Source organism: Alosa pseudoharengus, unplaced genomic scaffold (genome assembly GCF_046254945.1).
Source record: "Alosa pseudoharengus isolate Yale_2024_CS ecotype anadromous, Long Island Sound unplaced genomic scaffold, YU_APseudo_1.1 YU_APseudo_1.1_scf_20, whole genome shotgun sequence".
In the NCBI taxonomy this organism is placed as follows: Eukaryota; Metazoa; Chordata; class Actinopteri; order Clupeiformes; family Clupeidae; genus Alosa; species Alosa pseudoharengus.
Window position 1 is genome coordinate 21,835,807 of NW_027468664.1, and position 27,925 is coordinate 21,863,731.

Genomic DNA, 27,925 nt, shown 5'->3' on the forward strand with positions numbered 1-27,925 from the left:
TTTTTATCACATGCAATTGTAGGATGCAGCTCTACACAAATACATCAACAAACCCCCACATTCCATGCAGCTTCAGAGGGGCATACCACAGAGGGTGGCAAATATTCAAGTAGTTTCTTGTAGTGTCAAAAACAAGATCACAATACTACCATAACAGCAGTGGGTTTAGGAGAAAGACATCTCAGGAATGATCAACATGATTAAAGGAATGATTTAAGTTTTCTGTGGTCAACGTAGATGAACTATCTAAAATCGAACCATGTAAGTCTTCTCAAATGTAGCCGTAACTTAGTAATAAGGTTCTTATTGTAAACCTAAAATAGCTCCATCTATGTAAACATTGTACTTAATGTTGGCATTAAAAAAAAATGACTACTTGTCAGGTAAACCGGTATTGTGGCAGCAACGACAGGACTGAACTAGAAGTTGACCTTTTGCAGTAATGGAGGTGACGGAGACCTAGGTTGTTTGTTTGTTCGTTTACACCTGCATCATCGAATTCCAGATGATGCGCCCGTCCTCCGCCAACCTCACTGCCCCACCCGCTACCAGCTCAAGGGCTGCAGGGAAAGCCTGGTGTTCCGCCTCACGAATGCGCTCTGATAGGCTATCTTCAGTGTCATTCATCAACACCGGCACCGCCTCTTGAACAATTATGGCTCCTGCATCTACCTCCTCCTGTAGCCAGAGAGGAACAGACACTCTTTTATCATTTATGTTCGGTTCACCCATCATTCATCTCAGCTACTGGTGTCAAGTTGTTTCATTTCAATCAATCTGTCACTGCACACATACAGTAACCCTTCAGTGAGATGCACAATCATGATGACGTGGTAAGGTAATAACTTTTAAGTGTAGAACACTTCAACAAAAACACATTTTGGCAAGTGGTACGGGGCCCACATTTAACAGATGCTTATGACCATTTTGTGTAAGAAAGTTGGACCACTCACAGCGACAAAGTGGACGGTGCAACCCGCGACCCGTACACCCGCCTGCAGGGCCTGTTTTTGTGCGTTAACCCCTTTGAAGGATGGCAGCAGAGATGGGTGAATGTTCAACAGCTTCCCTACAAACACACAAGCACAGACAGTTACTGCATAGATATGCCTCAAAACCAACATTATCCTTGACATCTAGATGGATATTTTTAACGTCGACCTCCACCAAACAAAAAAATCCTGTTTGCAAGTCCAGTATTATGCAAGTGTATCTGCAGAGCATGAAGGCCTCTAACACAGCTGTGAAGGCAAAACGGTGGTGGTGGTAGGGTAGAGGGTAAGGAGATGTGCTAGCAAGTAGTAGCCTGAAAAGTTTAATTATCACCTTCCACTGTTGTGCCCTTGAGCAAGGCACTTAACCCTGAGTTGCTCCAAGGACAATGGCCCTTGTAATATTATGTAAGTCGCTTTGGATAAAAGCGTCTGCTAAATGTAAAGCTTTTGCAGCACAATCGTGTCTAATGTTTTAATTCCCATCCCAAGTACAGTCAAATGGGCATCTCTTCCACACAACCAAGTTACTCTGACCATCAGCAACTTCACTCATATCTACACTCTACTCCTGTCTGAGTGTAAACACAACTGTGTGCAACTGCCAGCAATTCCCTCATAGCCCGGCATCGCCTCAAAAATTGAAATTATTTTAACTCTGCCGCATGCCGTTTGGCTCTGTTACTGCCTGTAATCTCCGAGTTATAATAACATTTCATGGTCATTCGTTGCTAGTCTGTTGCAGTATGAACAGTATTGCCTATCTGAGGGAGAGAGAAAGAGATTGTTGCAAAGTCCTTTTAGGCAAGTCCCCCCACTCAGCAGCAATCCTGCAATGCTCTTTAGGCAGTTATTGGGCAGCTATTTTCCTATTCAAGTGAATGGGGAGGCATACAGGAAGGGACGGGATATGTGTAGACAACAGCCATATTGGCGTTACGAATTAAGCCCATGCATTTCTATGGAGGATTCATTGAGTGCTATGTCTCCTCTCAGAAAGTCTCTGGTTGTTGCATCTAGTCCTACCGTTCCACTTTTTGACAAATGTCCCTGTGAGGATCCTCATGAAGCCGGCCAGACAGACCACCTCCACGCCAAACTCCTCCAGGACGCGGTCGATGGTGCTGTCAAACTCAGAGCGACTGCCGTACAGCTTGTGATCAACAACCTGGAAATAAAGAAATAAAAAAAACAAGCAGAGTACACATGTAAGATATGATACATGGTCTTTCTGGCCCCCATTGTCGACTTCAAGGCAGCACTGCCTGGAAGACACTAGGGCAAGTCAAGGGTTAGGCTAGGCTGCGCTGCCTTGAAGTCGACGGTGGGGGGTCAAACAGACCATCAAGCCTAAGACATGCACACAGACATCCATTTCCACCCATACCCAGAAGGGGGCGCTTTACTGCACTGGATCTGAGGGCTCACAGAACATGTGGTCCAACACATGCAAGGTCCCTGTAGAGGGTGCATCACCAATCATACAGGGCAAAGGAAAACAGTGGGTCATCATAGACCCCTGGATGAGTAAGTAGGTGGGTGGGTGGGTAGGTAGGCGACTAGATTACACTCCTGAGCGTAATTCAAGAAATGAAACACACACACAGAAGCATTGAAACTGCAATGATTGAATCAATGTTGCTACTGATTAGAAACATGGGGATGATAATGTACCACTGAAACAAAGGGAACCAAAGAGGACATTGTTTTCGAAATGTAGAGATTGCCTTCAAGTCATTGGCTGTAACATTGGCTATAGCTACAGAACAAAGGCATCAGTAGCTATAAAGGGGAGCGCGGTGCACCCATAGAGCGTACTGGGCGGTAACCGGAGTAGAGAGACCACTGGGAACTGACCCGTGTCTGGATGCCTGCCATGGAGGCCCTCTTCAGGCCGAGTACTCCAGGCCGATTGGAGATGACCACCACAATCTCCGCTGCACTCGATGGCTTCTTGGCCTGCTCCATCAGGGCCTGCAGGTTTGTGCCTACAACACACAAGGGACACACATGCGTGTCATTGAATCAAATAACAGTTGAGATGGTGATCCTTATGTATTGTATCCAGGGATTAAAGTGAAAAAAAATCGTTTGACTGAACTTTTTTCAGGCCATAAGTCATACGTTGTTCATATCTACCTATAGAGATAGCACCCCTTTTGCGGTCGCGACCTATTGGTTTTTAATGTACAAAAAGATGCAAACAGCAAAGTAAAGGGAGTATTCGCCTTATTCACACAGCGGCCATTGTTTAAACCAAAACGAGGCTACAGGGTACACTTACTATATAATTAATGCCACCTACAGGTGAATGCATAGAACATAACAATCCTATGGTTTGTGTACCCTGTAGCCTCGTTTTAGCCGCCAATGGCCGCCATGTGAATAAGGCGAATTGAGAGTGTAATTGATTGAGATTGAGTTTTCCTGATGAACAAAAATATATTTTAGTACCATCCCTGACCATTGCTGATTAGCCATTGCTGTTCTTTTCTACTGCAGCAATATTGTAGAAAGGCTTTAACACACTCTTATTTAATTACTTCAGGCCAAAAGTGTTTAAAGGGGAGATTTTTTTCTTGTTAATATGCAATTCAACACCAAGTAAAATCTATAAAATCAAGTTTGCAAGACTTCCCATTTCCTCATCAAAGTAACAAATCAGAACATTCTAGATATTGTTCATATTTCCATTTGTTGCCTCATCCGCATTTAATGAAAACATGGTAATTTTGAGTTTTACAGACAACTCAGTTTTCCAATGAGCAGCAATACTGTGTGTGCTCATGCAGGAGGTCTGCGCATTTGTAACGACAATCTGGAGACGGCGCTTTTGTCTTCAGCAACAGATTGTATAAGGTTGACAAGAGGTTGCGATATGGTTAAGGACAGGTCGTGTTGCGCTATGAAAGAACATGCATAGCCTACTTTCTAAACGTAAAAACGGTCAGCCATAGATAAACGTAGCCTACATCTGTCGTGGTGGCTAGTTGCACCAGGTAGGGAAGATGTCCTGAAGTGCACGAACGTTAACCTTATGGCGGTCTTCTGATTGGTGGCGTGCTAAAACGTTTTCCTATTGCATCCATAAACAATTTTCTTGCAGCGAACCGCGCAAAAGCAAACTCCTGGCACTTTAATTTCTTTACACCATGGCTTGTTAGTTCTCCCCCGTTTTCATCAGCTGCCCATCTGCATTTATTTTTTAACTTTTGACACCTGCCTTCCTTTAGCAACAACGCATCCATGACAGCTAGTGGCCTTGCCAAATAGACGCACACAAATCATGACGCTAATATGCGAGGTTCTGGTAGGCCCACTGGTTATGGTTTTGTGCTATAAATTAATAATATTTTATAGCAAAGTTTTAAGTTGACTATTTTAATTGTATGGTTATTTTTTGTCAACATACACTCACAACCTATTGTCGTTAAAAGTGAGGCCTAAGCAAAATAGGCTACAAGGCTGTCTGTGCGTCACAAACACGACTGACCCCCTTACTCGACACGCTCAGTCAAAACCTTCCGTCGCAAATTGTGAAAAACATTGTTGTATGTCATAACAGACGGGATAATAAATTGCATAGGCTACGGTTTATATTGCGTCGCTTTACACATAATGTTAGTTGCATTGATTAAAAACTGTAACAATAATAGTAGCCTACATCGGGTGGCATAGCAGGCTATCTGTTCAAGTCATAGGTGACACCCAAAATGAATGACCTCCCCTGACAAGAGTTCGCGATAGTAAGTGTCTACATTGATGCACGGAAAGAACAAAGCGTCCGAATTCGCACATAGAGCTCACAATATCATATCCAAAAAAGTTAAACGGATTGGCCAACCTCATCAGCTGTCTCGATTGTGTCACTATAATCCAACTTTTAGACCGTTATAGTCCTCCATACGTGTTCTTTTTTTTAAGCAAACGCCCGAGACAAGTGTGTAGCTACAACATACAAAGCGAAACTCATGGCTGACGTAGGCCATATAGGACGTATCTTCTTGAGCGGTCACGGATTGAGACACAGAAAGTTCTCAAGAACACTATTAGGTCTTTAAACATTTACCTAATATTTGTAGTTGCCTTAAAAAAGGAAAAGCAAAGGTGACAGTCCCCCCCCCTCCTATTTTTTTTCTCATCGGATCTGCATCGATCTCAAATATGACATTTCTAAAATCAAATTGACGGAAATCCGTCCTATGACGGAGAACTTTAATCCTTGTGTATCCTCATGAGGTACTCAAAACAGTGATTGCCGATTAGCTACCAGAAGTAGTTCAACAACACACACTAAAGTTTATTGGCATTACAGATCAATTACTATGAAAGGAACTTCGTCATCGTGGACTCATTTTCAGAAATGCAATGTGTATTTTAAGGCTTTGCTTAGTCATGATGTACCAAGCTAGTCAGAAACATGGCGTATGGCTCTGTTAATGCATGCCCTTTGACTTTAATATGGTTTTGACCCAAACCTCGGCCTAGGACTGTAAATCACCATTCCACCCACGATTCGATATGCCTCACCAATCATACAGGGCAATGGAAAGCGGGTCATCACAGACCCCTGGTTAAGTAAATAGGTGGGTGGGTAGGTCAGTAAGTTGGTGACTAGACAGACACTTTATTGATTTTGAGCGTAATTCAAGAAATTAAACTATCAAAACTGTAACGACTGAATTGAAAACATGATTAGGAACATGGTGATAAACCAGCGTTTCATCACGATTCTATACGATAATGATTCTATAAGCCAATGATTTCAATCTTTTCCGTACTTCAAAATTTGCAGCGATGCAATTCGATTCAGTACTGAGGTCTGTTGTCAATATTAAATTCTTGAATCTCTCTCACACAATCTGGTTAATTTCCAAGAATTCTGAAATGGAAAAATGATAGGCTAAAATTTGAATATTGTATTAGTAAGTGTCAAATACTGAAAATCACACTGCAGACAATGAACAAACATTGATTGTTATTAGATAAGCTACACAAAGTAAGTATGCCTACCTATGAGGGTGTGAGGATTTGTTTTCTTTAACTCTCAGAGCTAATAGGCTATCTTTACCTGCAACCACTCCAACAGCAATAACTAGTAGATTGAAGCTGCAAGTAGAGGCAAATGTGTTGACACTAGCAAGCAAAGTGGACTGCAATGAGCCTGCATGCCACCATCTACAGCTTAGGAGTGCAAGAAAGACATTTCATGAAGAGATGAAATGTTGGTCCTAAAAAAATGAATGAATGCAACCGCATTGTTTAAAATTGCTATAAGGTCGGTGCAATGATACAGATCAATTGATTGTTACACCTCTACTTCGCACCATATACTGAGCACTGAGAGTGATTGGCTAATACCTGTTCCAGAGATGAGCACGCCTACTCTGGTGCGCCTGCGCTGGGCGTGGTCAGAGTGGGCGGCGCCATTGGGCAGAGCGCTCGTGTCTGGATTCGCCTCAGGGCCCGCCCTCAGACTCGCCGACAGGTTCCGGATGACCACTGGCTCGGAACCTACAAGCACAAACACAAACCCATGGGATTCTCATTAGGTACTGCAGGATTGTGGAGAGAGTGACAGGAAGCGAATGGGAGAGAGATGCATCGGGAAATGACCCGGGCCGGACTCGAACCTGGACCCTCGTGGGCTCATTACAGTGCAATAGCTACCAGAAAAAATGTCGGCATTGCATATCAAAATCAATTAACTGTGTATCTATCTATGGTAACAGAACTGTACTGGAACAGCAGGTGTTGTTTTTTTTGTTGCATGAAAGTCCCATCACTGACAGCCCAAGACTCACCGGGCTGCTTGTGAGCGAGCGAGCCCACGATCCAGGCCTGCTCGTGGGCCTGCATCTGCCTGAGAACCCTCTGGGCGTCGGGGCGGGACACCACCAGCACGGCCCCCAGGCCCAGGTTAAAGGTGCGGCCCATCTCCTCCTCGCTGAGGCCTCCAGCGTCCTGCAGCCATGAGAACACAGGCGGGATATGCCAGCGGGTTGCGTCTGTAAGCACGCGCACACACACACACACACACACACACACACACACACACACACACACACACACACACACACACACACACACACACACACACACACACACACACACACACACACACACACACACACACACACACACACACACACACACACACACACACACACAAACACAAACACACACACAAACACACACACAAATAAAATTAACAAAATAAAACGAACAGCAATAAAATTAAACAATAAAATGAACGGCAAAATGAACATTAGAGCTACTACGTGGCCGTGCTGATTTCAGATTGAGAATGGAAGCTCAGAGTACAAGTAAAACTGAACTCCATCAAGCGAGCCCTCTGTAACGCTAGCTTTTGTGCCGGTGCTAACACGCTACTGCTAAGTGTCCGTGACAAATGTTCCATCCTCACCCAGGTCTACGGCCAGCTCCTTGGGCAGCACACGTGGGATGTTCTCCAGCAGGCCTCCTCCAGTGATGTGGGCGTAGGCCTTCACCGCTCCGCTGCGCAGGATTGGCAGCAGCAAGCGGCTGTAGATCTTGGTGGGCGTCAACAGGACCTTGCCTTCAGGTAAACAACCAGAGGTCAGGGGTCAACTCAGGTTAAGGTGGTGTGTGTGTGTGTGTGTGTGTGTGTGTGTGTGTGTGTGTGTGAGTTCTTATGCTGTGTGCTTGAGGTGAGAGGTGAACATTTCCACATAAGGGTTACGGAGGGCGAGTGACTGCTTGAACCATGTGTTTTAACACCCCACACATTATTTGATGTTTAACAGGGGGAAAAAACAAAACAAAAGAACACATGAGCTTAGGCAAACCAAAGGGCAAATGGATGTAAAGCCAGAAGCACTGATAGCATGGCTAATGCAATACTAAGATCACCACTGATTTCATAAATTACTCATCAGGGTCAAATACATAAACATATTGATACATAAAATACATAAATAGTAGTATACTATCAGTTACAGTTTACTCAAAACAAAACAACCACACACAGACATAGATATCATTAATGGGCCTGCATATCAATTAAAACCCAGGGGACTTGGAGGAAATTGCAATATGGAACCATAATGTTATATTGTAACCATTGGGTCAATGGGGCAGGTGAGGTTTGAAACCCCAGAAAATTACAAACTCAAATCTTTATGCTGCTTGTAGTTAGGTAGCTAGGCAATTAGATTTTTCAATATGATATGACTCCTCTCCTTCTGAGATTGCGTTTCAATGAGCAATTGTGTCTTTAGAGTTATAGGCAGTGGAATGCCTCAAAGACTGTGCAAGCGTCTTTTGCGTCACACCTCATTCTCTGCACTGGGTATCTGTTCCACATCAGCAGGATGGCATTGATTAGGGTAGCAGGGTGATTAGGGTAGTAGGGTGATCAATTAGGGTAGCAGGGTGATTAGGGAAGCAGGGTGATTAGGGTAGTGGGGTGATTGATTAGGGTAGCAGGGTGATTAGGGTAGGGTAGCAGGGTGATTGATTAGGGTAGCAGGGTGATTGATTAGTGATTGATTAGGGTAGCAGGGTGATTGATTAGGGTAGCAAGGTGATTAGGGTAGCAGGGTGATTGATTAGGGTAGCATGGTGATTAGGGTAGCAGGGTGATTGACTAGGGAAGCAGGGTGATTTATTAGGGTAGCAGGGTGATTGATTAGGGTAGCAGGGTGATTGATTAGGGTAGCAGGGTGATTGACTAGGGTAGCAGGGTGATTGATTAGGGTAGGGTAGCAGGGTGATTGATTAGCGTAGAAAGGTGATTAGGGTAGCAGGGTGATTGATTAGGGTAGCAGGGTGATTGATTAGGGTAGCAGGGTGATTGATTAGGGTAGCAAGGTGATTAGGGTAGCAGGGTGATTGATTAGGGTAGCAGGGTGATTAGGGTAGCAGGGTGATTGATTAGGGTAGCATGGTGATTAGGGTAGCAGGGTGATTGACTAGGGAAGCAGGGTGATTGATTAGGGTAGCAGGGTGATTGACTAGGGAAGCAGGGTGATTGATTAGGGTAGCAGGGTGATTGATTAGGGTAGCAAGGTGATTAGGGTAGCAGGGTGGGTGATTAGGGTAGCAGGGTGATTGATTAGGCTAGCAGGGTGATTGATTAGGCTAGCAGGGTGATTGATTAGGGTAGCAAGGTGATTAGGGTAGCAGGGTGGGTGATTAGGGTAGCATGGTGATTGATTAGGGTAGCATGGTGATTGATTAGGGTAGCATGGTGATTGATTAGGGTAGCAGGGTGATTGTTTAGACAGCAGAACATACTCACACACTCACACACACAATCCAAACAAACACTCACCCATAGTTTCTCCAGCTTTGCCAAAAGGGGCAGGTGAGCTGTACTGCAGCCCCGACTGCTCCAGGACCTTGCGGACCAGGCTGAAGCCGTTGCTGTGGACCCCAGAGGAGGCCACCCCAATCAGGAGGTCACCCTCGGAGATGTCCCCCAGCCGCGGGAGCACGGAGCTCCGCTCGACGGCCCCAACACAGAACCCAGCCAGGTCATACTCGCCCTTCGCATACATGCCAGGCATCTCCGCAGTCTCACCGCCTGTACACACAAACAAACAAACAAACACATACAGTGATACTGGTGCATACACACACACACACAGGCACACACGACCATACAAATATACATAGGGTCTGCATAGAGTACTAGAGTAGACACATACTCACAGCGTAGGATAAGTAGATGTGTTCATATAATCAGTGTGTGCTGACGCATTCTGCACACATCACACACACACACTATATGTGTGCAGTATGTGCAGAATGTAGTGGTGGCACGCGATCAGTGGTCAGTGGTTTTGGTGATGTGTCAAATCACTCGCCAGTGTGGCGCCCTGACTGCTCACCCAGCAAAGCGCAGCCAGCCATCTTGCATGCGTCAGCAATCCCACCAATCACCGTGGAGGCCACTCCCACGTCCAGCTGCCCGCAGGAGAAGTAGTCCAGGAAGAAGAGGGGCTCGGCGCCCTGGGCCAAGACGTCGTTCACGCACATCGCCACCAGGTCCTGTCCCAGAGTGCCGTGCTGTCCACATGCTTGAGCAATCTGATACACACACACACACACACACACACAATATAGTGTTTCTGAAATGGCATTAGACACTTGGTGTCTGTGTGAATTGAAGATTGAAGACCACATACAAGTATGTGTGTGTGTGTGCCTATAAAGGCAGGGGGATGTGCGTGCGTGTGTATGTGTATATATATATATATATATATATATATATATATATAAATATAAAGGCACGGGGATGTATATATGATATGTTTTTGTGGTCAGGGTTTGTGGGCACCTTCAACTTGGTTCCCACACCATCCGTTCCAGACACCAGGACAGGATCACTGAATCCAGCAGCCTTCAGGTCAAAGAGCCCTGCAAAGCCCCCCAGCTCAGCGTTGCACCCTAATAAGCAAGTACACACAACATCTAAAGGAGCACTTGGGCAAAGAACATCAAAAAACTAATATATCAGGACAAGGACATGGCCGCAAGAGTTTCCAGCATTCCATAAAGTCACTTTACCGTATATCACACAAAAAACAACACAACACATTGCATTTATATAGTGCTTTTCAAGGAACCTAAAGCACCCACTTGGGTGATGCACGACAGCCATTATGCACTAGAACGCTCACTATACACCAGCTTAAGGTGAAGAGTGAGGGAATTAATAAATGAGCCAATTATGCCGCAATGTCAGTCACGGTAATCAAAGTAATTTGGATACATCCAAGATGTGTGAAAAGATCTTTGACCCAAAACTGTGAAGTGATCTCCCATTCAGCAGCATCTGCAGATCCTCACAATGGCAAGACCATCTGTAGTGTCTACACATCACTACCAATCAATATACACCCCCTCAAAATGGGTGCATGATTGGTCCTTTTTTAATGATCAACTTTTAACAGGGGCGATTACACATTGCAAGGGGTGGCAACAAATGAACAGAGGCCAGGCTGAAGAGGGAACTACCCTTAAGGCAAATAACAGCAGCCTACCTGCCCGAGTGGTGGCTTTGGCCAGAGGTTTGATCAAGTCCACTAGCCGATTGCCTGCTGCGATATCAACTCCACTGTCCTTATAGGTCAGACCTCTGTTAAGAGATATGCAATGGTCAGACGAGTGAACTCATCAATCCACTGTTTGTCCAGCATGCTTATCAGTGTGTGTTAGGCAAGAAAGAGTGGACTAAATTCAATACAAATTGTTACATAAATAATGCTTCATGCTTTATGATTGCAGTTAATGTGTGGTTAATTAAGAGACGGAATGGCAAATTCAGAGCATTGTTGATTTATTGAAAGAAAAAAGAAAAAAAATACAAAAATATAGGATATTAGGATTTGTTTTCTTATTTGTTCTGACCTTGTGCATATACAACACAAATCAAACAATTTACTCATTAGCACTAAGCCCTTGTAGGGCATGGCTGTGTGTGTGTGTGTTTGTGTGTGTGTGTGTGTCACACACACCTAGAGCGTGTAAGGTAGGCAATGGCGCGGTGGCCAATGTCTCGCCGGTAGGCCGCGTTGGGGAACCCCACAGAGGCCACTGCCTGATTGGCTTTGTGGAGGGCACCGTCCAGGCTGGGCATCACCGCGGTAACAGTCAGGACACGCCCACCACTGGTGACCACAACCCCTCCTTCCTTCAGAGCCGTCCCCGCATGGAAGACCTGCAGGCCCATGTCCTGTACCTGAGACAGACCTGAGTGAGAGAAGTGTGTCAGTGTGCTAACTGGCAATGTGTTCACAGTGTGGCACAACCTGTGTGTGTGTGCGTGCGTGCGTGCATGCGTGCGTGTGTGTATGTATGCGTGCAGTGCACAGGGTGTCTGTATAACTGAATAGCAGTAAAAGCTTAATTAGAAATTGAAGCCTAAGATGGACTACAATGCAAAAAGCCATGCATTTATACTGGAAACATAATTAGACTGCAACCTATCTTTACAAACACCTGATATCTCCATAGTGACACATTGGATCAATGGTGGCAGACTGCCAACAGCACATACATATCCAATGAACATATAATGCCCTTAGAGGTAATAATATATACAAAATAAAAAATTGCTATGGAGGTCAGCTGGTTTGAATGGCAAATGGCTAAGTCGATCATGCCCTGTGTAGACAGACATATTCTCCCATGAGCTATGGAGCCTCACCTGTGAGCTCTATGCCCTTCTTGTAAGCTCCAGGATAACCAGGACTCGCCATGACCACGGTCACTGCAGCGACATTCTCATGCCACACGGGGGAGCTAGAGGTCAGTTTCCCCTGTAGGGTGTCCCTTAGGACCTCATAAAGGTCACTCTTCAACAGTGGCATCAAGACCTGAGAGATTGTGAATACATATTACATTATCCACAACAGCTGTTTGGAACATCACTTTATAAGCCAAGTTCAACTGCCTTAACATTTTCAAAATCATTTACTTCTCATTTACATTCATCATCGTCATGGTAAGATGTAATATTTACATTTTATTCATGTCAGACGTAATGACTATAAAGAGCTGTGCTATAGAATAGTACACACACACACACACACACACACACACACACTATAACAGAGCTTCAGAGTGCCTGCACTAACCTGACACTCGGGATCTCCGAAGCGGCAGTTGAACTCCAGCACTTTGGGTCCCTGTGTGGTGAGCATCAGCCCTGCATAGAGCACACCTACGACCCCCGCAAACCCGCACACATCAGTCACAGTTCTGCCCATATGCGCACATGCGTATGTATACGTACACACACTCACATCAGTCACAGTTCTGCCTTGGTTACATTCAGTCTCAGGCAGGATAACTGCTCCACATTCTACTAGTGTGACGATAACCCTCAGATATAGATACCCACATGCGCACATGCGTATGTAAACGTACACACACTCACACACTTTACTCACCCACATATGGGGTCCCCTCCTCCCTCATGCCATCCACAGTCTTTTGCAGTACGGTCTCTCTGATCTGCTTCAGTGTCACCTCAGAGACCTTTACACACACACACACACACACCAATTTCAAAGTCAATCATAGAGCTTTATTCACAACCTTGATTTGTAGTGAAGGAGCACTGAAAAGATTGTATTATCCCACGTTCTGATTCTTGATTTCAGCCTCTTGCCAATTTATCTACATTTTGTAGAATAATGTTTAAACTATGAAATCGATCGTCCAGATAAATAGATGAGAATGGATGGTAAATACCAAACTTCAAATCACACATGTGGATGTGTCTGATTTGTTTACTTCTTATAACAATAACAGCAATATTCACTCAACACCTTTGGAGCTTGAGGAATGTCTATGTGTTCATGATGCCCAGCTGGTGGGCCAAGGTGGTAACCCCACCTCGGTCATGGGCTCCATTCACACACACACACACACACACACACACACACACACACACACACACACACACACACGCACACGCACTAATCAAATGCCTCCTTTTCTTCCTGACTCTGAGGAAGACGCAGTGCATCGAAACGTCAGTCGATTGTGCACTATAATAAAACAAGTTTAAAAGAGTGCTCCGGTCATCCCTGGGTTTAGTCTCTTCGAAGTAGCCCAGCCAGTTTCTCTGACCCTTGGTCCTGGACTGTGAGCACCGAAAAGGCTTGAGTGCAAGTCACACCCTTATTACAAATGCCTCCTTTGTTCAACAACTATATTTGAATAAAACCATCTGCTAAAAGAATAAAGCCTACAACCCATCAGGCTCTAAATGTCTACACTGTGTCCATAAAAGTCTAACCTTTGTGTATAAAGTCTATTTTATGCTTCTGCGTCGAATCGACGGCGTACACCCGCAGACCCCTCTGCGTCGTCGCGAACCCCTCCCCAACCCCTCCACCGTAGCTTGACGTGCACCTCCAAAAAATTGTAACCTTGCGTTGAGGCGACGCAGACCGCAAGGACTGGGATTGGTCAACTCGTCCTGTGTGTTGATAGTCGGTGTTTCAAGCAGCCTACTGTGGGGATTAGCAACATGATAGTTCACTGACATAAGCTTTGCAAATAAACTCAGTCATATTTTGGTTACAATGACAGGGTTATCCGTCTGTAAAGTGTTTATATGTCAGTAACGTTTTGAAATTAGCACTTCGCCAGCAAGCAGTACTTTGTGGGCAGTTGTGCTAAATTTCGCCTGCTAACATAACTTAAACTGGCTGCCAGACACCTCGCAAATAACCTCACCTCAGACTTATTTGCTAAACTACTGTGTCTTTTTCTCGATACTTTGTACAAAATCTAGGCAAGAAAAGGCCAAACAAATAAGATTAATATTTTGGCACAACAGTCTATGGGGTTTGCCATTCTGAGTAGCAGAGCCCGTTTACATTCTCTGTGAGTAGGCTACCTTTTCGGTCATGGGCGAAGTCTTGTTTCAGCGGTGGGCGACGCAACCACAGGCGACACCGAGCGTTATGGCGGTGAAATGCGCCGCGATGCAAAGCAACCCGATGCAGAACCATAAAATGGTCATGACACCGTAGGAGTGCCGCATAGCTACGCCGTGGAGTTGACGCAGAAGCATGTTGAGCCCTTAGGGACTGTTCGTTATTTATTTAAGGGGCTACCAAAGGAGTTTTGGGAAAAAAAGTCAAAAAAAGACGTGACCATCCCTCGCCAGCAAGAAATTTGTCTATGACCCTCCAAAGTGATTGAGAAAAAACGCATGACCCTCCCCAACAAATTATTGATGCCTTCTGTACTGGGTCAATTTGGGAGCTTGCATGCTACCACTCCTTCCCTGAAATGCATTGAAAAGGCTGTCGTTTGCACAATTTCACAAATAATCACCGGGACCGAAACATACCTGTCAACTTTTTCCGGGTTTATCACGTAGGCTATTTTAACTTTTTCCCCCGCTGTCTTAGGAGGAGCTGCAGGGCCGTCGCAAGGGCCCTGTGCGAACTTGACAGGTGCGAAGCCCTTTTTAATTACGTGCATGAAATCATGCGATAGCCTACTTTACACGTAGCCTACTTTACACGTAGCTTACTGTAGCCTACTGTCGGTGCATTTTAATAGTAGGCTAATAGGCTACACCAGCTTGTCTTTAAGAGGGGAAATTGTATAGCCTATAACATTAGCGGAGTCACATATTTGGTCATAAGCCGTTTATCATAAAGTAGGCTTCATCACAAAACCAAGTGTAACAAAGGTGAACACTGTGCTGAACGCTATTTGTCAATGAGCAGAAACACACACGACATTCAAACTATTGATAAGATGTGCACTATGGAAACTGGTCTGTAGGCTAACATTGGACAAATAAATGACATTGACTCGCCATATCCTGACTTAGAAAAAAACACTTTCTTGCTTAACGTTACCTTGCCGCAAACTCAGCAATCATAGGCCAGCTTGCAGGTAGCCTACAACGTCTTTTTCAATTCATAGCAGGGTTCGTACACCTATTCCAAGATCAAATTCAAGCACTTTTCAAGCACTTTCAAGGTCAATTTTCAAGCTTTTCCAGCACTTTACAGCGGTGGCAAATGACATATTATACGAATATACTAAGTCAAAATGATTTTCACTTTTTTATCATTTAGAGATGGTTTTAACAGACAAAATTGTGTTTCTTAATAGCAGGAAAAGAAATTAAATGAAAACTTAAAAATGTGTCACCTGTCTGGAAGTAGACTCTGCTTGCTATCTAACTGGCTGAGTCAATATACCAAAAAAAAAAAAAAAAAAAACATTAAAAAAATAAATAAAATAAGAAAAGAAAATAATCACTCAACAAATAACTATTCTTTGCTGAATATGTGAACTCAAACTAATGTTAAGGCTGCTCTTTCATGACAGTCAAGACTGATTATGTCTCTTTCTTGCCTACAACGGCATGCAGACAGGCCTACATCTGTTATCAAGAGCTACCAACCAGTAGGCTAGCAATGCGGAGATGTGACGTTGGGTGACGTAAAGATGACTGAGTTGTCATATAATTGGATAAATTTAACTTCTTGCCAAAAGGCACGATATGCACATATGCATGGTGTTTTAATGTCTTTCCACTTGTAGGGCCTATAAGCATTAAACCACAAAACTGAGCTGAAGTTTGACATGACCAAGCCAGGATTCAAATACCGAGGTCATGGGTGTTGATAGAAATGTTGCCCCCTGCGAAATACTATGGGGGCATGCCCCCAAGGAAGATAAAAATAACCCCTTAAATGATGACTTATGGTGAATATTGCGGAAACTAATACATACATGTACATAAATATAATTTATACATTATAGCATAAATCACACTTAGAAATACAGCCTATTAGGCATATGGTACATTTATAAAAGAGCAAAGTAGCCTATATATGCCTATGAAAGACTTAACCATAGAGGGCTGTAATGTAAAGCTATCATGATCATTTTGCCGTATGACTAGGGTTTAATCCCGGGAGACGGGATTCCCGGGAAATCTGATCAAAACAATTTCCCGATTCCCGGGAAATGTTATGACGGGAAACGGGAAATGAAAGTAAAAACAAATTCCAGTTCGCTCCTATTGTTGTCTTACGGTAACGTTGCATTCAGTAGCCTACACAGCAGTATCTACCGCCTAAGGATGTCTACTGCCAGCTTTGTATGGGAGCATTTTAAAAGACTTGAAAATGAAAACGCAAAGTGCATGTTGTGTGACCGGATTGTCAGGTGTTCTGGGGGGTCGACAAGTGATGTTTAAAAGATAAATATGCCTGTCCTGCCTTAATAAAGAAACATTTGGTTAACTTCGAGTGATTATTCCCGTTTGCAGCCGTTAACAAATCTAAATAGCCACATCATGGATTTTGTTTATCAGAATGGTTTAGGAATCATTCCATGGTTTACTTTAGGACAGCGGTTCCCAAACTTTTCCCCCCGCGTACCACCGCCTACATTCTGACTCGGCTCGCGTACCCCCACCATCCGACACATAAACACATAAAAATGTAACACATTCTATAACACCCCCCCCCCCCCCGCGTTGACAATATTTGTCCGTTTCCCGGTTTTAGGTGCGTGCATTTGGTCAGTTAAAAAGTTATGAAAATTAGCCTGCATAGTAGCTTAACTATATCCACATACAATATCTTATAATAGGCCTACAACAACGCATGACAAGGATGACAAGGCTAAACTTAGGCTACCTTTAGTTTGTTAAATGTAAAGCCTAGCTTAATGTTACCTTTCTTGTCCATCTGAAATAACTCCTAGCTTTGCTCCTTCCCTCCTTTCTGTTTTTGTTGTTTTCAAAAACCTGTTATATCCGCGAAACTTTCCCCCCACGGACCATCCAACGCATTCAAAAGTAACGCATTCTAGCTATTCCAGGCGTTATGTTTAATAAGCTGCCCTTTTTTGGATGACCACATACAGAGTTTATAAATAATATTCTTTTATTTTCATGTTTCCATATAATTATGGCCTGATTCGAAATTATGTATTTATTCATGAATTAATTACAAAAGATTTAAAATGTTCATTTTATACCTGTCCGCCATTGCCCTTTTCATCTCGCGTACCCCCTAGAAGCAGCTCGCGTACCACCGGGGGTACGCGTACCACAGTTTGGGAATCCCTGCTTTAGGAGATTTCGTCAGTTTTTATAATGGAGTTCTGTAATATATTGGTTTTATAAGGGTTGCCTAGACAATCCACTTGGCATTTCATAGTTAGTGCTGCGGCAGATAGGCCTATCACGCACGCAGCAGAAATGATAATTGCAAACTTTGTCGATGGACATAAACTGTGTTCTTTTGGCCTTATAATGATACAAATAATATAAAAATGTCAGTTTGCGATTTGGGAACGCATATTTGAGTGATATCATACATTACTTGGGCTAAAAACAGAACTATTAACTACAAAAAACAGCTATTTCCCGGGATTCCCGGGAAATGCATCGTCTTTTCCCGGGATTTGATACATCTAATTTTCGGGAAAAATATTAAACCCTAGTAGAAACATTTGTTCAGTTTATAACATGTTTTGTTCATAACTTAAACCAACACACTTTTCCACAATATTCTACTTTTTTAGATGCACCTGTATATTTCAATTTATAATGCATTTATAATGGCCGATAAATTAATATTTTAAAAATAAAATAAAAATGGACGAAACACCCTCCAACCGTGTCATGAGTGTTGGCGTTGTATAGTTTGTCCATCAGAGGGCACTCTACTCCGTCCCTGCTGGCAACACTCATGTATAACGCGCCACACATCCTGCAACCTGCTGATCCAGCCGAGTCGGGCAGAGAGAACCAGTTATCCGCGAGTGAGATCATCAGTGAAGTGTGTTCATGGTGATTTGGTCACGAAAAATACATTGCTTGAATAACAATTAAAAGAACATCCCCATCAGTTCTCTTAACTCTAATAAGCATGACAAAATTCGTGAAAACAATGTCTAGTTTTGCTGCTGTTAAATAAGTCGAGAGTGAAGCGGAATTAGCTAGTAATTAGGCTACGTCGTTACAGTGTTGACTGTCTGTCCTTTTAACTTTTGACAATGTGACTGAAGATGTATTTCTTTAATAGCGTGACAGTTATAGCAGTGAGACGTATCATCTCTCCCCGGCCTGTTATTTTGAAAGCGCATGTTTTACAATGGCTCATCATAGACTAGCTAACCACAAAGCTAGCTAATGCCATGAATATCAGTGGAAGACCGCTAACGTTAACATTAATGAGCTTGGAAACCACCACGAACTTATTCTGCCTAAATAAAGTAATGATTACTGTATTTATAACTAGTATATCTGTAGTTACAGTCCCTGCATTGTAAAATGTAAGTTAGATGTGCGAGGAGTGAACATTTAGACATAGAGAAAAAGTATCAAACATAGCTTGTGCAAAACGTAGCTTGTGCATAAAAGTTAGCTTTTCTTTTACACGTGTGTGAAATCCAATGACGCCAAGTGCCAAGTCGTTCAGCCGCAGCATTAACGAGTTACATAATGGATTTAGATCACTAAATAGTAGGTTTTAGAAGGCAGGCAGCAACTGATGATTGAAAATGGTTTGATGTAGCTTGATGGAAATAATTTGAGTGCAGGTAAAGGGATAAGCAAGCTGACATTGTAATTATAAGGTAGCTTATAAGGCAATAGGGACTAATTATTACACACGCACACTCAAACATTTAGGAGTGACCTTTATCTTGTTTAATGATAATACAAATGATGATTTGAAGTTTCTATTTTTATACATTTTATTTATCAGAACTTTAATATATTTCGATGTTCCTCTGTTCCACTGTGACAATATTATTTAAAAATAAACAAGTCTGTTTTTAAAATGCATTATCATATTATTTTTGTCAATACTCATAAATAACTACAAATAACTAATGTTAGGGAAATCTGTTAATGTTTTGTTGCCGATATATCAGAATATCAGATTTTTAAATCAACAAATATTTGTATCGGTATCGGCCTTCAAAATCCTTTATCGGTCAGGCTCTACTTGTGAGGGCCCTTTGCCTATTATTTCCCTCCCTTCTCCTAACTCTTTCTCCTCATTTCCACCTTTCTGCCAGATTTCCCTTCTCCCGTCTCCTGTGTAAATAACTGACCGATAATCAAGATCATGCTTAGATAATATCCATATAAATATCTACTATTATCTACTATCTAGGCTACTATCAGTGCAGGTTAGCTATCTGCAACTCCACTGAATTTCAGCATAACATTTTGAGTAGGCCTTGAAGTCAGCCTTTGTTCAGGTCTGACGATGATGCAAGGATAATTGTCTTTGCGGCTATTTTTAGTTAATGAATAAAACGAAATTTGAAGAAAGAAAGGTGACCTCTATGGTAGATACGGCCATAGACATGACTGGTGCGGTTTTGCATTCACATGCCATAAAGTTTCGTCTCCCTCTTCAACCTAACTTTTTCCTTGTCTTCCAATGATTGGAGCTAAGTAGCCTATTCAATAATATGTTAGCTTTAATGGCGACCTAGCTAGCAATGCATCTGTAAGACCCTAGGCCTACATGATTTCTGTTCAGCAGTCCGAAATAGCTGTTTTCTAACCAACGCTCATTGAAACGGCAACCTCACTTGATGTTGATGGTCATCTCCGACTGTGTGCAGGGGGGCATTGTCACGCATGAAAACAGACTGGCAGATCCATAGACTGGGCAGATCAGTCACATAGCCTACGCAGATCGGTGCGCAACCGAGGACCATGGCGGAGAAATTTTAAACTCTCCGACGTTCTGCATCTAATAAGCTAACTATTCCGTCAGGTAGCTATTTGTGTCAAAAGAAATACACTTACAATTTTAAGCATTTTCAAGCACTTTATCCGAAATGCAAGCACTTTTCAAACCTTGAAAACGCAACATTAAAATTCAAGCATTTTCAAGGATTTTAAGCACCCGTACGAACCCTGTCATAGAAGGGCGAGCCCATTATCTCTCCTGTGACATGGAGGTGCGCAAATCGTTTTTAATAGCCCATTCAACTTCGAAAAGCTTTGCTCACCCGATGCCAGTCACTGATCGCAATTTCAAAGATCGGAAAGGTTTGTTCAATCTTGTTAAGTTTTAAATGCAGTAGCCTATCTGTCCCCTTTGGAATTATATCTCGAGCCTATTAGGCTATGGCGTTATGTCCTGGGATTCGGACCTGCCGGGTTGTTATGAGGAGCAATATGGGAGAGAAATTTGATGATCATCGTTGTTTTGGGATGTTAAGCTTTAGGCTACAATAGGCGGTAATAAAGAATAAACGCTTAATGTCATCTTTGGCCAGGTGCAAGGGCCATCAGACGCGAGGGCCATCAGACGCAAGGCCCAGTGGGCAACGGCCCAAATTTTGCTGTTTTCATGAATACAAAAGTTGGGTGACCCTCACCCCTAGACTAAAAAAAGTTGGGTGACCCTCCCCTCAACAAAGAATAAAAAGACATGACCCTCCCCTATTTTCCTCCGGTGGTCCATTCCATAAATACCGAACGGTCCCTTAACACATACGTGTGTGTGTGTGTGGTTGTGTGTGTACTACCTGTGGTGTGGGACAGTAAGCTCCCATGCCTCCAGTGTTGGGTCCTCTGTCCCCGTCCAGAAGGCGTTTATGGTCCTGAGCAGGGGGCATGGCTGCAATGGTGGTCCCATCAGTAAAACACAAACACTACGAAGGGAAGGGGGTGAAGTTAGAGTGTGTGAGTGAACACTGAAGAAAAGGGTGTTAAGAGAGTGTATGTGAAGTCAGTAAGAAAGAAAGAAAGAAAGAAAGAAAGAACAAAAGAAAGAATAAATAAAGAAAAAAAAGACAGAGAGAAGAAAGAACGAAAGAGCAGACTGCTTCTGATATAAGAACTCACAGACACTTCTTCTCCCTCGAGTAGCTCCTCAACCACCACCGTCTCCCCAGCAGAGCCAAATGCCTTGTCCTGTCTCACACACACACACACACACACACACACACACACACACACACACACACACACACACACACACACACACACACACACACACACACACACACACACACACACACACACACACACACACACACACACACACACACACACACACACACACACACACACACACACACACACACACACACACACACACACAAAACCTTGAAGTGATACAATGTGACTATACACAACACAAAATTGGTGAGCCACAGAGCAAGGTGAAATGCCTTTTACACAGTAAATAAAGAGAAGAAGACAATAAAAGGGGAAGAGGAAACTGACCTTCATGATTTCCTCCACTGCTCTGCATGCCTCCTCCTTGTCCTGAGCAACGATGACTCCTTTACCTGCTGCTAGACCACTGGCCTTCACCACCAGGGCGGGGAAGTCTGCCCTGCACACACACACAGGGTCAGGGTAATGCACTCTGTCGGCATGCCTGTGAATGTCTGGTTCACAGCTAAATATCTTCCATTCATGGAGTCTGTGCATGGGTGCTTTTCCATATGATTAATGTATGCTGGAGGGTAATGGCACCACATGTGCATTTTAAATGCTGACAATTGACACGCACGCTTCCACGTCATTGACTCTTCAAGTGTGCACAAGCCCCTACACGTCAAGGGCATGCAACAGTTTAATGAATCAGATGGATGGATCAGATGGAGATGGTTGACATTAGTCGGGGTAACTCATTTAAGCCTTCAATTCTAGAAAGGCTTGATATGTAAGACCTACTTAAGATATATGAATGAGTGTATAAGGCAGCAATAAACAGTCGACTGTTTAAAAGGTTTGCTTTTGGGGTCCCCCTACAGTTGAGAAGCGCAATAATAAACTAACTAAATATGCGTCTTTGCAACAAATATAAACATAAGTGAGTAGAAAAAGATCCCAGAATTCCTATAGCATAACAGCTCTTTTCCGTTTATTTTTTTATTTTTTTGGGGGGGGGGGGGGGGGACGCAGTTTCCTACCTGAAAGCTAAGGAAAGCCATGTTAAATGTTCCCCCATCTTGCCCAACAATCGCTGTTACTGTAAATAAAACCTTTTATTTAATCGTTTTATGGTTTTGTTCATTCTTGCTGTTCTGTCAACTCCCGTTTTCATTTTGCAATGACTGAAACAGCGCCCCATAAATTGTAGTGAAAGTTTTACACTCCCGTCGTCTCCAAGTGGCACCCAGCCCAAGTTGGATTCCTTATCACCAAAGCAACATGCAAATAAAAAGATGACAAACTAATCAAATTAGCTATAGTCACGGTCACTGTCAAACTGTGCTTCGTCAGCACCTTAGAAAGGGAAGCCATCTTCTTCGTCTATCCCTTCCTGTCGTTTAGTTATGTGCAATTTTAGGTTTTGGTGAGCTCACGTTAGCAAGTGTATGGACAGTAGAGATTTGGAATTAGTAGGCCTACAAAAGGATTTTAGTAAATCACTTCTTCAACGACCTCTGCGCAGAACACACTTTTTTTAGTAGTTTGACCTTTGACGGCATACGCTGCATATTTTTTTTATATAGTTATTAGCTAATAGTTAACTAGTTAACAAAGCCAGACCAGTATGGTCAGTGGTGCTTTCCCTCACCCCTTGATGTAGCGGCAGGCCTCCTGGGGATCAGTGAAGGAGCTCCAGCGCGCAGTGGGGATACCCTGCCGGTCCATGAAGCTCTTGGAGAAGCTCTTGCTGGCCTCTAGCTGGGCCGCTTTGGCGGAGGGGCCGAAACACGGGACTCCAGCAGCCGCCAGGTCATCCACAATGCCTGCAAGGAAAAGAGGTGAGAGGTTGTGTGTGTGTGTGTGTGTGTGTTGAATTCCACTCAAGAATCAGTAACATACAGATGTCCTTTTACATCTGCAATATCATAAACTCAACTACCATAAAATGTTATGTAAAAATCAGGTTTTCTAGGCCAAGTATACTTGCGTATACAAGGTATTTGGCCTCTGCATTTATCCCATCCGTGAATTAGTGAACACACACACAGTGAACACACAGTGAAGCACACACTAACCCTGAGAAGTGAGCTGCCTTGCTACAGTGGCGCTCGGGGAGCAGTGCGGGGTTAGGTGCTTTGCTCAAGGGCACTTCAGCCGCTCCTACTGGTCGAGGATCGAACCGGCAACCCTTCGGTTCCAAGCCCAAAGCCCTAACCAGTAGGCCACGGCTAAGCCATACATCTTTAGACAAGGATACCATAATTCTTGCAGCCAAACATATACAGGAGTGACAGACAAACTGACTGACCTGCAGCAAGGGGCACCTCCGGTCCGACCACCACCAGGCCAACGTTGTGGTCTTTACAGTACTGGGCCAGGATGGAATGGTTACTTACAGACACCTCTGCAGATAGAGTGTGAGAAAGAGGGACACATTCAAACATTAATTATTTGCAGGGGCCATCACTTTGTTTCTCAAGACAAACATATGATGATTAAGAGCAAAGTGTGGGGCTACGGCAAGTGTGAGGGAGGATGTGGAGGCAGGTCTGTGCTTCTTACCCGAGTTGGAGATCTTCCCACAACTGGCAGTGCCAGCATTACCAGGGGCAACCAGGACCTGCTGGACATGAGGGGACTGGGCCAGCTTCCAGGCCAGGGCGTGTTCTCGTCCTCCACTGCCAATCACCAGCACCCGCTCGGCCATCACTGCTGCCTGGCAAAGAGCGTTTACAACCACAGCATTTCATCATGCAACGACATAAATCAACACAATTAATCCATATTGGGCTTTTGATACTGTCTACCGAAATTGAATTTTACATTCAGTTGATAAGCTAATCTTCCATACACACTACTAGTTTTTGGTGATCTGAAAGGGTGGTGACTTAATGCCTTACCTACAATCTAGGCTATTATCCAAAAGGACTGAGGCCCAGTTGTGAAGACATGAAAGAATAGCAGACATGCTTTCAGCATGCAAATCTTGTTTTATTAATTAGTTCATCAGCAGCCGGTTTAATTGCATGTGAAAATTGACCTATGGCGAGATAGGGCCGCGTGATCTACCCAGGAGCAGTTTACAACAGCTGACCTTTTGCTGGCCAGGATATTCAATCCTGGGGAGACAGACACGTCAAAGGCGACGCATGGGCATCACTCAAAAATGCAGCTGCAGTGTTGCGCCGCGAAATGAGATTACAGAAACAACTCCACGGCGACAATTTATACTAACTCACTCCATAATTCTTAATTTTTTGTGGCGTGAACGCACCATGGATTTAACAAGCTACGGTTAAATGAATACGTGAACTATGACGGGAGAGTGCCCGAATTCTGAAACCTTCAGTCTGACAGTGATAAGAATCAGCACTCTGAACTCACTTCACTCAACTAAACAGATTGCTCTCCAAACGCACAACGCGAATGCATCAGCTTGAGTATGTGTGAACTATGTCCCAGTCTGACCTATGGATTGCAAATAGACAGACAGACAAGAAGCAAGTTATCTCTGGTAAGTCAATGTTAATGTGTAGCACGCCGCGCATGGTTCCCAATTAGTAACGTTATAAGTAACTTGCCTCGGTTTTCAAGCGAATCACAAGACCATGTGATGCACGACATTCTTGTAAGTTAGTGGGTTCACAAGTTGAATAGAAAATTGAAGTTACACACACTTCTGATGTTTTTTATCAAAGCAATGTGTACGCAACTAACAAACAACTGCATTAACGACAGACCAATCTATAATGAAGTTACTTGCATCACAGTCGTGGTCAAACGTACATGCACGACTGCAATAGGCGTTGAAAATATAGCCATTATAGTTCTTATTTTGCAAGGGAAGAATTATTGAAGAGCACTGCTGTTCACGATAGCTAACGCTAGTAACATTACTGCTACCAACTACGCACTGTCAACAATTTAAGCATGAGCATCAGGTAGGCTAAATATGCATAGGTTGCGTGAGTGTTAAACTCCGTAAAAACAAAACATATGTGGACATTGGATGAATAACCAGCCTCTACGTCAATCTGCCAAAGTGATCGTAGTGTCGCCTCACCTTTCGTTTGTCGTTCTGAGAAGCGCAAGGAAAACGAGGCTCGTCGTCTTGGGTCGGCAGTTGCCGTGCAGTGAAGTTGCGATGTGTGAAGTGATGAGTTTGAGAGGTTTGGCGAATCTAATCAGTGACCACGTGTTATGGGCTGCCAAGCTCTCATCACAGTTGGCTAGACCACTAGACCGGGGTCCAGTGATGCAGGTTAAACTATGTATTCCTTTGCACTTGCTTCAATTGCTTCAATAGCGTCGAGTAACTTAATTTTGTGTTAGGGCCTACATATGATTGCGTGCTCGAGAAGGCAAGTTTGAACAGAGCCAATCCCACGAGCTAGTTTTGACTTCGGTAAACTTTTTGCCAAGTTCCTGTCTGATGAATCACTATGGAATGCTGGGAGGTGGAGTATTTGATAGCGCATGGATGTCGTCGAAATTATTGGATACGCCTACATATCTGCCTAAGTATGAGAGAATAATAGGTCTCTCTCTCTCTCAGTTAAATTTCAATTCAATGAGCTTTATTGGCATGACTGTAAGTGTTACAATATTGCCAAAGCAGTAATTAGACTACATCAAAAGAATGAGCAATTATTAAGCTTAATAGAAAAATGGAGCAGGGAAAAAAGGAAAGAAAAAAAAATACATAGTGGATTGCCTGTCTCTTGCCTTATGGCATTCTGTGACATATTGTGCCGCTAGTGGTAGTAAAGTCAGGTAGGCCAGGGGTTCCCTATGGAGCTAAATTTGTCTCAATAATATTTGTATATGCGCAGAGGGGGATCCACAAATATTTCTTGAATTGCATGTGTGTTTTGATATCTACAAATAAAAAAATCATATTTGTAACTCGTATATTGATTTTTACAAATATATATGTGCATTTGTAAATAAAATGCCATTTGTAAAACCGAAAATTTCATTTGTGAAATGTGATTCTGCATTTGTGGATCACCAACACACGCATTCTTCGCTTTCCAAAGTTATGTGTTTTTGAGACGTTCTTCACATGAAAGTCACACAAATCCACACGTAAATAGGCCTACTTTAATTCACCAGCACACAGAAATCGCAATCCAGTAGATGGCGACATCCACAAATATTTCTTGACTTGCATTCATGTTTTGACATCCACAAATAAAAAAAACATATTTGTAACTTGTAAATTGGTTTTCACAATTGTAGATGTGTATTTGTAAATGAAATGGCATTTGTAAAACTGAAAATTGCCTTTGTGAAATCTAATTTTGCATTTGTGGATCACCAGCACACACAGTTTTCGTTTTCGCATTTGTGGATCAGCATTTGTGGATCACATATTTTTGAGACAAACTTTGCGCAAAGAAGCCACCAGATCCACATATAGCCTGCTGACACTTTCTAATCCAGTAGATGGCAGTGTTGTTGTTCTATGGGACTCATAACCAAAGATTCTTTGCTCATAACACACAGAGCTAGCGCTCATAACACACAGAGCTAGCGAACCTAGTTCTTAAATCTAACAAGTTATGCCTTTTACAACAAGCTTTTTGATGGAAAAGTGGTGTTTAATTTCCATAATCTTTGTTTAGTAAACGCATAAAACCGTCAGTTTGCAAGCGAAATCAAGAATTACGATCTTTGAGTTTGTTTATAGTTTCCATGACAAGGCCCCCCAAATACCACTAGGTTCTGGCCAAGGACCCCCTTGATGTGTTATTAAACCCATCGACAATACTACAGCAAATTTAAAAATACATTAAGCTAATCCTAATAATTATTTTAGCCACAAGCACTTTGTAATGGAGCATACAGTGTGTAAAAATTACATTTGGGACTTTCTGCTATATGAGAGCTATCACTCTACTATTATTCCCAGTCATTATCATGGAAAATAATGTTCAGATATGCAACAAATTATTATAATAGCATTGTATAACAACCCTCATAGTAAAAGGTATATTTAACATTTTTCAAATGTATTTATTTGTTGTTTTTATTTTTTCTTCCAACTTGCTGAGGCCCCCCTGGCACCCCCTCGCGGCCCCCCAGGAGGCCCCGGCCCCCACTTTGAAAACCACTGAGGTAGGCTACTCTCCTAATAGGTATTTCATTTGCACTAAATGTAACAGTAAGCATAGGCATAGATAAATCAGGATACAACAACAACAACAACAAAAGCTATATCATAAAACGGGGGTTTTAGAATCCCTCATTTAGACTAATCCACATTTGGTGTTTGTAGTCCTGGATCTGTAAATGGGCAAGGAACAAAGTGATTGAACTGAGCCATACTATGCCACCCAATCAACATGTTGCGTCATGAGCATAGAAGACAGTAACTAAACTATCTTTGGTCTAGGCCGCCGCCTAAGGGCCGCTAAGATCAATCTTTGCGCCAGACTCTATCTGAAGATGCTCACTCTAGACATGCTTTTTGAAATCCAAGACATAATCAAATAGAAATAATGCTCTAAAATAGAATAAG

At 43.1% G+C, this 27,925-nt stretch overlaps 1 protein-coding gene across 2 annotated transcripts; it reads right to left on the minus strand.

Moving 5' to 3' along the window:
• On the minus strand, window positions 1–25,801 carry gart (phosphoribosylglycinamide formyltransferase). Of its 2 annotated transcripts, none has more exons than XM_076296868.1 (22): window positions 25,466–25,801; window positions 23,965–24,114; window positions 23,711–23,806; window positions 23,051–23,225; window positions 21,745–21,856; window positions 21,361–21,429; window positions 21,042–21,167; window positions 12,935–13,022; window positions 12,620–12,705; window positions 12,190–12,358; window positions 11,498–11,732; window positions 11,024–11,118; window positions 10,318–10,427; window positions 9,869–10,067; window positions 9,310–9,561; window positions 7,420–7,572; window positions 6,797–7,000; window positions 6,354–6,506; window positions 2,850–2,980; window positions 2,019–2,160; window positions 954–1,069; window positions 1–678 (listed from the first exon to the last, which is right to left on the minus strand). In XM_076296868.1, exons 2-22 carry the CDS (start codon window positions 24,107–24,109, stop codon window positions 481–483), a joined length of 3,054 nt encoding a protein of 1,017 aa, XP_076152983.1. In that variant the 5' UTR covers window positions 24,110–24,114; window positions 25,466–25,801; the 3' UTR covers window positions 1–480. The 2 variants fall into 2 exon arrangements, with proteins under 2 accessions (XP_076152983.1, XP_076152982.1); XM_076296867.1 differs by having other exon boundaries at window positions 23,965–24,118.
• Window positions 25,802–27,925: the final 2,124 nt, after the last annotated feature.